Source organism: Crinia signifera, chromosome 4 (assembly GCF_055691185.1).
Source record: "Crinia signifera chromosome 4, ASM5569118v1, whole genome shotgun sequence".
In the NCBI taxonomy this organism is placed as follows: Eukaryota; Metazoa; Chordata; class Amphibia; order Anura; family Myobatrachidae; genus Crinia; species Crinia signifera.
The window spans coordinates 88,676,983-88,689,710 of NC_139220.1; the positions used below are offsets into that span (position 1 = coordinate 88,676,983).

Here is a 12,728-nt window from a genome sequence, read left to right on the forward strand (position 1 = left end):
GGATAGGGTTGTATGTGCATATGTTGATACGCGCCTCACACACTGATTCAAATGATCTAATATGATCTGTCTTTTAATAACAGTACCCCTAGTTTCTACCCGTAATTAAAGCAGTTTTACCGCCGGGTCCCAAAAGTGGCTCGTATTGTAAGGAGCTATCCACAGCAATACTGGATATTATATAAGTTCTTTTTAATGTCTCTTTACTGCCGTCTGACAGTTATCCTGTCACATTCGTATCCTATCATAGACCTGCTACTATAGAGGGATATCTTAATTTAGTTATCTCCCTCACTTCCACGTTGTCAAATCTCTGATCCTCCGTGGTGTGAGGTACACACTGTGCAAGCTGTTAGTGCAATCCCCAGATCTGGATGTCAGTGCGCTAGCGCTGACTATGTTGTCAGAGCTGTTCGTGTGCTTTTATTAAGCATTTATGCCTCAGGTTTCCTCATTAGTAAGAGGGCACATTTCATATAACAGTACATGTATTATAGCGGGGAACAGGCTATTAATTAAACCTGTCTATCATACACAAAAATACTGACTCAGTCCAATTTTTATAATAAATAATCCTCCTGTTAGCAACTTGCTATGTTACTGTGCTTGCAGTGTTAATAACATGACGGTGTCCGTAGATATTTAGAAAATGCGTGTTTTGTGACACACTTTATCTTTTATCATGCGCAGGACTGTGATGTTAGAGTGTAATCGGCTCCGTGTATCTGAGTTTACACTGCTGCCGTGCCTCTATGCAGTCACACTCTCCCAGGTTTGTACACCCCACCCAGTGTTTATATAATCTCTGGGGTTTATATAATTATTATAAGAGTGTCAGGGCTTTCATTAATCATTTGTCACGCATATTACATGCATATATATGCGGGCGGTATCAGCTGTAAGAACGAGTGCCGCTTAACATTGGCTGCTCGTTCAGCCCATCCGGCGTGAGTAAAAGGTTTTGGTAGTAAATATTTGTACAGTATTTTATTAGTACTATAGCAGATAAGGGGTTGTGTATTATCTTACACCTTTCCCCTGTCCCTGCGATATAGCTGTGTCTCTCGGGATAACCCGCTTGGTCTGAGACACACGCTGTTCCTGCTGTCAGATGACAGCTGGGTTACACAGTCAGTGTTCCCACGGCTAGCGCAGCGTTCTTACTCCCTTCCCCTGTATGGGGTCAAATAAGTAACAAACACACCAGAACTTTTGTATCAATTGTAACTACTGTGGTTAACTGATATAAGGTGAACTTCCAGACATTTCACAAATAATGTATAACAGGCTATCTACACACACATTGTATTTTCTCAGTCTACAGCCTACGATCGTTTCACACAAGCTTTTTCAAGGCATCAACCCGTCCATTATCCCCGGCAGGTTTAAATCCCCCGCCTTCTATCCTGATTGGATGGTCATCTCCAATCACGTCATTATGCCCTCCTCCTTCTGGTAATTTTTTGCTTTTGCTATATTTTTGCTTATTTCCATTATATTTCGACTAGAAAACGTAATCTCATGTTACTTTCCTTGTTTTATTGTATATTTGTTTATATTGTTTCTCCCTCGTGAGATGGTTTTTATATCCTCCTCCGATCAGTATTGCCCCGGAGTTGGTATTAAGATTTTAATCGGAGTATTTAACGGATTTTATTATATTGATTGGTGTTCTTACTGATAGTCCCTATTTGCCACCGTTAAATACTCCGATTAAAATCTTAATACCAACTCCGGGGCAATACTGATCGGAGGAGGATATAAAAACCATCTCACGAGGGAGAAACAATATAAACAAATATACAATAAAACAAGGAAAGTAACATGAGATTACGTTTTCTAGTCGAAATATAATGGAAATAAGCAAAAATATAGCAAAAGCAAAAAATTACCAGAAGGAGGAGGGCATAATGACGTGATTGGAGATGACCATCCAATCAGGATAGAAGGCGGGGGATTTAAACCTGCCGGGGATAATGGACGGGTTGATGCCTTGAAAAAGCTTGTGTGAAACGATCGTAGGCTGTAGACTGAGAAAATACAATGTGTGTGTAGATAGCCTGTTATACATTATTTGTGAAATGTCTGGAAGTTCACCTTATATCAGTTAACCACAGTAGTTACAATTGATACAAAAGTTCTGGTGTGTTTGTTACTTATTTGACCCCATACAGGGGAAGGGAGTAAGAACGCTGCGCTAGCCGTGGGAACACTGACTGTGTAACCCAGCTGTCATCTGACAGCAGGAACAGCGTGTGTCTCAGACCAAGCGGGTTATCCCGAGAGACACAGCTATATCGCAGGGACAGGGGAAAGGTGTAAGATAATACACAACCCCTTATCTGCTATAGTACTAATAAAATACTGTACAAATATTTACTACCAAAACCTTTTACTCACGCCGGATGGGCTGAACGAGCAGCCAATGTTAAGCGGCACTCGTTCTTACAGCTGATACCGCCCGCATATATATGCATGTAATATGCGTGACAAATGATTAATGAAAGCCCTGACACTCTTATAATAATTATATAAACCCCAGAGATTATATAAACACTGGGTGGGGTGTACAAACCTGGGAGAGTGTGACTGCATAGAGGCACGGCAGCAGTGTAAACTCAGATACACGGAGCCGATTACACTCTAACATCACAGTCCTGCGCATGATAAAAGATAAAGTGTGTCACAAAACACGCATTTTCTAAATATCTACGGACACCGTCATGTTATTAACACTGCAAGCACAGTAACATAGCAAGTTGCTAACAGGAGGATTATTTATTATAAAAATTGGACTGAGTCAGTATTTTTGTGTATGATAGACAGGTTTAATTAATAGCCTGTTCCCCGCTATAATACATGTACTGTTATATGAAATGTGCCCTCTTACTAATGAGGAAACCTGAGGCATAAATGCTTAATAAAAGCACACGAACAGCTCTGACAACATAGTCAGCGCTAGCGCACTGACATCCAGATCTGGGGATTGCACTAACAGCTTGCACAGTGTGTACCTCACACCACGGAGGATCAGAGATTTGACAACGTGGAAGTGAGGGAGATAACTAAATTAAGATATCCCTCTATAGTAGCAGGTCTATGATAGGATACGAATGTGACAGGATAACTGTCAGACGGCAGTAAAGAGACATTAAAAAGAACTTATATAATATCCAGTATTGCTGTGGATAGCTCCTTACAATACGAGCCACTTTTGGGACCCGGCGGTAAAACTGCTTTAATTACGGGTAGAAACTAGGGGTACTGTTATTAAAAGACAGATCATATTAGATCATTTGAATCAGTGTGTGAGGCGCGTATCAACATATGCACATACAACCCTATCCCAGCGGTGACCCGCTTATTATATGGGTAACAAATTCTTTTTGGGTATGTTAAAGAAATAATACCAGATCCGCAAATACCACTGAATACCCCTACCCCAACATAGGAAGATCCGGCGGATAAACCGCTTAAACACGGATGCTATATATCTAGCACCAGAATTTCACAACTGGTGAGACATAAAACCCTATGTAAGGACACAAGCACACAGCAATATTACTGAACAGTATAACTTGTCATTCGTACCCTTAACGTGGCACTGCATAGCGGTGCTTTCAGATAGAACATATCTCGGTATATGAATGAATAATACTAACCCCATGAAGTACTACACCAGCCTATATACTGAGGTGAACTAGTAGGGTCATTTTTTCACTGGACCCTGAGGAACCATAATTATCCTCTTTTATCAAAAAAAAGCCATATCCAGTGAACCCGAATTTTCTGTCCAGACATATATCGCATGAGAAAAAGAAAGCGATTCTTTATTACAAGAAACAGGGCAACATATCGAGGTCTATGATAAAAACACTATAAAGTCATATATTTAAACCATAGACTCGTACACACACACATGTGTATTTTTCTCTCTCTTCTTTTTTAATTTATTCACGTAGATTTTCATCTCTTTATTCACTATCTATCTTTTAATATTTCACCATAACAAGGATATCAGGTCTCTCTCCGAATAGAGACTTTTTTAGAATATAAACATTAAAGGTTAATTTTTATGAGAAATCATTTGGTCCTCAGTGCATCCACAGAAATACTTCTTTTTTTCTTGTGGGTGTTTATGTCTGTATCTAAGTAGTGGGTAGCACCCCTCAGACCTAGTGTGGGCAAAGACATTGGTTCCCCCCCATTTAGGAAATTTTCTGAGGGCAGAGGACTGTCGACTTGAATACTGGTGCGGGAATATTTCTTTTTGTGTGTTTTAAACTAGTGAACAGGTCTGAATCAGGCCCAAATATTCCTACTTTTATTTACAGTGCCTGTTAGCGCTATTCATCTCCTTGGTGTCTTTCACTAATACATGTGTTACAACAGGGAAACATTGGCCTTTATTCAGATCTGATCACAGTACAAAACAGTACAACAGTACAAAATGGGCAAAACCATGTGCACTGCAGGTGGGGCAGATGTAACATGGGCAGAAAATTAGATTTGGGTGATTTATTATGTTTCTGTGCAGGGTAAATACTGGCTGCTTTATTTTTACACTGAAATATAGATTTCAGTTTCAACACACCCCACCCAAATCTAAGCCTGGGCACACACCAGAACGATCCTGATTGTTAGTAGATCGTTAGCAGATTGTGTGATGGTCGCACGATCTGTTGGAGCACACGATCTGCTAACAATCTGCATCCAATCTGATCCCAATCCGATCTGAGTCTGTATCCAGTTGAATGGGTCTTTTACAGATCCTACCTGCAGCAGGTAGGATCTGTAAAATGACCAAACGACAGCGGGGACGCGCATCGGATCGGAATCGGCTCTAAACATGCAAAAACATGCCCAATCAACATACAATCTACATCCAATCGGTCAGAATTGGATCCAGATTGATGGAATTGAGCCCTGATCGTTCTGGTGTGTACCCTGCCTAACTCTCTCTGCACATGTTACATCTGGAATGCTAAAATGGAAAAAAAAATCTGCTGCAGTTTACAAGGTCATTTGCAGTTGGAAGATACATTTTGCACAAGATAGAAGTAATTGGCTGTGATTCAGATCCCGCCCACATGGCAAAGTACCGGGGTTTTGCGTTAACTGCATTCGCAAACACAGAGCTTTCTTGCAAGCACTTTCCTGCAATGTTTTCAACTATTGCATTACAGGTTGGGACAATTTATCATATTACATCCATATGCTAAGCTGTGGATTGTGATTAAACCGCTCCACTGGATAATTGCTGTTGGTGTTTCGGTGCCCGGGGCGGCAGTCATTTGGTCGCCCCCCCAAACAACACAAGTCACTGCCTTGGGGACAGGCAGCGGGGGTCTGGGGACTGGAGAAGGTTAACTCCGGCTCGGTGGGCGGGAGGCAGATTTTGAAAAGACTTTCCGGACGCTGATTGGCTGAATTCAGCCAATCAGCGTCCGGCAAGTCTTTTCAAAATCATCAGCGCTTCGCGCCGCCAGGCAAATAGCGAGCGGCTGTGTATGTGAAAGCTGCCACTACACCAGTCCCTGGACCCCCGCTGCCAACATACCTGTGTGCAGCCAGTGGGGGTAGGCAGCGTCCAGGGGTCCAGGGACTGGTGTAGCGGCCGCCTTCACTCACTCCGTCTCCTAGCGTTATCTGCCTGGCGGCGGGAAGCGCTGATGACTTTGAAAAGACTTGCCGGACGCTGATTGGCTGAATTCAGCCAATCAGCGTCCGGCAAGTCTTTTCAAAACCTGCTTCCCGTCCACCGCCCGGCAGCGCTAGGAGTTAACCTTCTCCAGTCCCCGGACCCCCGCTAGGACCTGGCGTTAACCCACCAGTCCCCGGACCCCACTGCTCATCCCAGGGACCACGCTGCCGGGACACCACACTAGCGCCCCCACCCTCCAGCGCCCAGTGCGTGTGACCTCCTAGCCCCCCCCCCTAGTTACGGCCCTGAAAACATACCATCATTTATAAATTACAACAGCAATGTTATCTTCTTAGCTCTTGGGTTATAACCCCACTTCCTTGATCAGAACGCCTATGGGGTGGTAAATTACCCAGAATTCTATATTGAATGCAGCTGTCATGACAACTTTGTATATAGTGACCTGAGTCTATGAAAGATTTATATTCTGAGATTTTTAATATTTGGCTTGTTGGCCCTAATTAAACATCATTTTAAAATTGATCACTCAAGAAAAGCAATAAACTGTAATAAAAAGGAAAACATCAATTAGCTCTCAGGCATTTGCAAAGCTTCTCTGTAATTGACACATGCAGCTTAGTGAGCGGTACCTTGACAAGTAAAACAACGGATGTGGAAGTGGTTGGTCTGCACTCTAACAACTTCTCCTTTACATATCTCCCCACAACGGTAACATTGGATAGGACCGGAGCTCCCTGATGTACTGTAGGAATTGTGTTGATAGGGTACTGCTGGAAATAAAACACAAGATGTGGACAGTCTTGTTACATATAAGAACACATTATATAGTCAATTTAATCTATTATATCTACATGTCACACAGTAGTTATAACATAGCTACTAGGGTTGATCATCGTTATGTTTACTATGTGCAATGACAACTGGCCATTTTGTTGCAAACTATGTAATGAATGACCATCAATGGTTTCACCAACCAACAATCATGGCTAATTCCTTTACTGACTGACTCATTGGCAAATTCGAACCTGAAGGCATTTTAAATCACTGGTGAATATTTGGTCATGATGTGCCTCGTTAACATCACACATTTCTTGAGAATTAACACACTTAGGGGGGTATTCAATCTGGGGTTACGGCTGTCGGGCTGGCCTGACAGCCGTGACCCTGTCCCTTTCTCGGTCTGCTCGAATGTGAACAAGCAGACGGGATTCAATATCCAGTCTGCCGCGGGACAAGAAGGGCGTGGCCGCAAGCTGTTGCTGGGAAGTGGCGAGCTGCGGCCGGGAGCTCGTCACTTGCCGGCCGAACGACCCCGACTACTTGTGAAGTCGGGCTCGTTCTGCCGAGATACCCTGTTCTATGCTGTTCTATTCTATGAAGACAGCATTAAATAGGGCCCCGCAGCCATCTCCCCCATCGGGCAATGGCTGCGGGTGATTGAATACCCCCCTTAAGCTGGGCACACATTAGAAAATATGTCATCCGATCTGGCACATCAGAAAGACATATCAGGCACATCATCTAGTACCCATGTACCAGTTACGTCACTGATGCACTCCTGAATGCAGCATGGCCACCGCTGGCGATTTGCTGCTGCTGGCATCGGTGAGTGTGTATGCACTTTGCTGATGCTGGCTCCCTACTGGGTCCCATCGCCTGCGAGGTGGCAGGAGAAGGCATGCATATGAGCATACTTAGGGGCCCATCTACTTTTGAATATTTGTGGCTAATTACACCGAAATACCCATTTTTGGGGGGCGAGTTGCAAATAAAAAATACCACTTGAATTTTGGATTGTGGGAGGAAACCGGAGTACCCAGAGGAAACCCACGCAAATACGGGTAGAATATACAAACTCCAATTACATCATGTTATTTATATATATAAATACAACTATACACTTTTGTGTGACACTGGGTCAGATTTATGAATTTATTAAGTTTCTCATATAGCGCAGCATATTATTATTATTATTTATATATTAATAGTTTCTTATATAGCGCAGCATATTCCATTGCTCTTTGCAAAGGAGACAGTGATACAACAAACAGGGTATTTACAGACAGTCAAAATGTAGGAGGGCCCTGCTCGGAAGCTTACAATCTATAGGGAAATAGGCATTGATACATAAGGATAGATACTGTATTCTTTATTGCATCGATTATACCAGAATGCAAGGTTCTATGACTGGTTCTGGAATTTGATAAGCTTGCCTTAAGAGATGAGTTTTTAGGGTACACTTATAGGTTTGGAGACTGGAGGAGAGTCTTATTGTGCTTTGGAGGGCATTCCACAGAGTGGGTGCAGCCCGAAAAAAGTCCTGCAGTCGGGAATGGGAGCGAGTAATTTATTTATTTATTAACAGTTTCTTATATAGCACACACATATTCCGCAGCGCTTTACAGAGAATATTCGTACATTCACATCAGTCCCTGCCCCAGTGGAGCTTACACTCTATATTCCCTACCACATGTACCCACACACTGTTTTGACAATGTAATATTCTCCCGTGTAGTTTGCGGCCAGTAATGGCAAAGGGGCCCCCTGTCTAAAGTGACCCAGGGCCCCCTGAAGGCTTAATCAGACCCTACCCACAGCTAATGTGTACTAACCCATAGAGGGTAAATTTAATGTGTACATTTCCTCACAACTACTGAGGCTTCTTAACCAATTTTTTTTGTTTAATAAAATGAAATATTGAAATGAAAGACCTGACAAAGTAATAAATGAAAGAAAAAAAAAAAAAACCCTTGCAATATCCAATTAACAGTAAGCACCTGTTGATTTAAGAGCCTGGCAGTCATTGCATAATGCTAGCTAGTTTGTTCTGTGATCAGATACAATGCTACATTCCGCTGTGTAGATACTACGACGCTCAGAGCCAAGATGCTCTCCGCTAAGAGCTGAGGTTTAATTTCAGATCCCAGCACATGTGCTTAGTGAAAGCAGCCTATTCATGCACATGATCAACTTTGGTTGACATCCAAATTTTTCACAAATGTTACATCAAGATAACCTTTTTAGACGCTGCACAGACTTGCTCTGAGGACTCCGCCATAGATATGCTGCCATGACCTGCTATTACCTTCAGGGGCCATGATAACAGATGATGAAGGTTACACAGAGATTAGTCTTTCACGCTTTCCAATCCTGACACAGCTTTTATAAAAATACCAGTGAGCCTCTTTAACAAAAAAATCACAATCTGATTTTTAGAATAACATTATAAGATTATGTTTAGCTTTATTTCATAATTACTGCAATTTGTACATAATTATGTAATATGTGTATGATAAAACCAAGGCCTACTATGTACATGAAAGATGTTTACCTGGAAAATGAGTATCAGCAATCAGTCTGCAGATTTATATGTGTACGATAATATACTCAACTGTAAATGATAAGATTATTTGTATTTGGTACTTTACAAATCATCTCAGTAGTAACCAACTACAGAATAAAGGTGCAGCGCTGCTGGCTGGTGCTGTATAAGGTACATACAGTGTGGTCATACAGGTCATAGACATCTCAGGTTACTACCACGAGAAGATCCGTTTTTTGGGGTATGGGTCATTAGGTCCACCAAATTAACGTCAGCTTACATTGGGTCGACAACTGAAGGTCAACAGGCCTTAGGTCGACACATGAACAGGTCGACATGTCTAAGGTCGACATGGTCAAGAGGTCAACGCAAGCTTTAGGTCCACATTGGGAGGGTTGACAGTCAAAAGATCAACATGGGTTTTTCATGTTTTTTCGTCCCGAATGTCAACACAGTCGACACAAAAAAAAGTGCACCGATGTGCCCGCCATGCTTTGGGCTCGGTGCCTTGCTACGCTCAGCTCAGCACACTATTCTATTCTCACTCCACACCCTAGTGGATGGTAGGGCATGAAATACCACTCATGTCGGCTCAAACAAGCCCTAAAAACGCAGGTCGACCTTTTGACTGTCTACCTTCCCAATGTGGACATAATGCTTTTGTTGACCTTTTGACCCTGTTGACTTTACGCATGTCTACTTTTTCCATGTAGATCCAATGTATGTCGACCTTAATAGATGTCGTCTAATGACCATATCACCTTTGTTTGTGGCTAGTGTACAGTATAGTCAGTGAATGGTTTATTTGTTTAAGGCTTGTTTGTTTGTATGCACTTGCAGTTGTTGCTGCTAATCATCACAAGTGAAGCTCAGAAAGAAATGATATGCCCACCAAAGCCATCTTTCACATCTATGTGAACATACCCAGAATATTGTAAGTGTAGGAAAGGCCTCCTTTACACATGACCACGCCCCTTTCTGAATTTGTACCGGTTTTTGCTCTTCAGATGTTGGAGGGTATGCTAATCTGGGCAGAATCGCACCATCATAGTCTGTAATCTGGTCATGGAAGAGCAGGGGTGTGCCACAGTGGCGTAACTACAAATTTTGCTCCCCCAGCCAAAATATCGTCTGGCACCCCCTGACACAGGACACATCCCCCTCACCCCCCAGCCTTGACACAGTACACATCCCCAAGCTCTGACACAGTACACATCCCCTCACCCCCCCAGCCCTGAAACAGTACAGCTACCCCTCATCCCCAGCCCTGACACAGTACATATCCCCCTCACTCCCCAGCTCTGACACAGTACACGTCCCCCTCACCCCCCCCAGCCCTGACACAGTACACATCCCCTCACCCCCAGCCCTGACACTGTACACATCCCCTCACCCCCAGCCCTGACACTGTACACATCCCCTCACCCCCAGCCCTGACACTGTACACATCCCTTCACCTCCATTCCTGACACTTTACACATCCCCCATCACCCCAGCCCTGACACTGTACACATCCCCCCCTCACCCCCAGCCCTGACATTGTACACACCCACCCACCCCTGACACTGTACACATACCCTTCCCATAGCCCCCAGACCTGACATTGTACACATCCCCCCCACCCGCACCCCTAACACTGTACACATCCCCCCACCCCCAGACCTGACAATGTACACATCCCCTCACTCCTCTTCCCTACTGTGTCACATATGTATGTCTATATGGATCCCCTTCAAGAACGCAGGCTGCCTCCGCTGTCAGAGGAGAGGAACCTCGAGGAGGGTGGGGGGAAAGGCCTTCAAGTCTCTACTTTCTGCAGTTGTCGGCTGGCGGCGCACAGCGGGGCAGCCAGGGTGTCATACTTTATCCCCTGTCATTCGTCACTGCTGCCCCGCCTTCACCCGCCCACCACAAAGTACAGGGGATGGTTGTTGCAAGGGGGCTGCTGAGTGTCATGGCCGCCTTCCGTGCTTAGCCAGTGCAGCCAGCGCACGGGCAGCAGCAGCACAGTCACAGTCAGACTGCGATTGTCAGGCAGTACCCGGCATCCGGGCAGTGGCGCAGCATGGTAGGCAGGGTAGGCAGCGGGCATTCAAAGGCTCCTAGTCGGCAGGTCCCCCCCCTCCCCTGGTACCTTGCAGCTGGTACCTTGCATCCGGGCAGCATGGTAGGCAAGGTAGGCAGCGGGCTTTCAAGGGCTCCTAGTCGGCAGGTCCCAGACTGATTGCTGGAAGCATCATGCAGGAGGAGGCTGGTGCACAGACAGCGGGGGCACTGGGGATCCGGGCAGCGCGGTCCGTGCTCAGGAGGAGGAAGTGGAGGAAGGTCCATTAGGAGATTGTCATTTCATTGGCGGGGGTCCCTGCCGCGAATGGTAAATAGCGGGCCCGGAAATTACATATGCGCATATCTAATGAACCGCTAATTAAATATGCACATATTCAATGAACGGCTCCGCTATTTCCCATTCGCGGCAGGGACCCCCGCCGATTAAATGACAATCTCCTAATGGACCTTCCTCCACTTCCTCCTCCTGAGCACGGACCGAGCTGCCCGGATCCCCAGTGCCCCCGCTGTCTGTGCACCAGCCTCCTCCTGCATGATGCTTCCAGCAATCAGTCTGGGACCTGCCGACTAGGAGCCCTTGAAAGGCCGCTGCCTACCCTGCCTACCATGCTGCCCCACTGCCCGGATGCAAGGTACCAGGGGAGAGGGGGGGGGGGGGGAGCCTGCCGACTAGGAGCCCTTGAATGCCCGCTGCCTACCCTGCCTACCATGCTGCCCCGCTGCCCGGATGCAAGGTACCAGCTGCAAGGTACCAGGGGAGAGGGGGGGGGGGGCAGGACAGGTACCAGGGTAGGGGGAAGACTAGTGTAGGATCTTAAATACCATTTCAGAGCCATTCTCACTGCATAAAAAAACAGCTCTGCTTTGCAAACGGGTTGAAATACCGGTTAACTTTAACTGGTAAATCAACTCTGGCGCTTTCCCACTGCAGCCTTAAACGTTTAGAAAGGGGGAAAAAACGGCAATATACCGTTTAAGACCTGCAGTGGGAAAGGGGCATTAGGTATGATTCCATGTTTTCAAGTTGCGGACAAAAATATAATATGTTTATCATTATAAAGACACGTGTTACTTGCTGTAGTTTTTAAAATGATTCATAAAAATGCAGAGAACTGTGCAAATATAACATAGGGTTAAAACTGCTAATAAAACAATACACTTCTTCTGTGTACAGTCAGAGAGTTACTCATATTTAAAGTTTGATCCATTTTTCCTGGTGCAGCAATTTGTAAAAAAAAAAAAAAGACGGCAAATGATCCCATCATATTTACAGACCTTTTGTTGCTAAGAAATTATAGGTTGTCCATGGCAACCGTCAGCAGACTCCCAGAAGACACACAGAAAAATGATGAGTGCTTAAAAAGAGGAGACAGGGACTACGATAGAAATGAGAACTGGCTTGAAGCCACAGACAACAGCTTAGCATATTAAATGACTACAAGTTCTCTCAATCATAAAGGAAGGAGACAAAAAAGATCTGTATATGTTTTCAATCTATCAACCTCACACATGTTTTTATTTGTCTACTAATTTTACCCAGCAGTCCACCATGTGCTCAGACAAAATGCAGAAAGGATCAAGACAAGCTCATTACTGCATATAATCCACTAATGTATACAAGCAATATAAATATCCCTAGTGGGAAAGAAAATAAAGGTGATATACAGAAGATGG

At 44.5% G+C, this 12,728-nt stretch overlaps 1 protein-coding gene across 5 annotated transcripts in view; it reads right to left on the minus strand.

Annotated features, from left to right (window-relative positions):
- Positions 1-12,728, minus strand: part of ABLIM3 (actin binding LIM protein family member 3) — a 189,184-nt gene that overhangs the window by 74,892 nt on the left and 101,564 nt on the right. For 4 of the 5 annotated variants that reach the window (XM_083181974.1, XM_083181969.1, XM_083181972.1 and 1 more), the window contains exon 2: positions 6,295-6,435. In XM_083181974.1, the coding sequence (XP_083038100.1) occupies positions 6,295-6,435 (141 nt within the window). The remainder of the gene's footprint in view (positions 1-6,294; positions 6,436-12,728) is intronic. The other variant, XM_083181970.1, reaches the window with a different exon arrangement.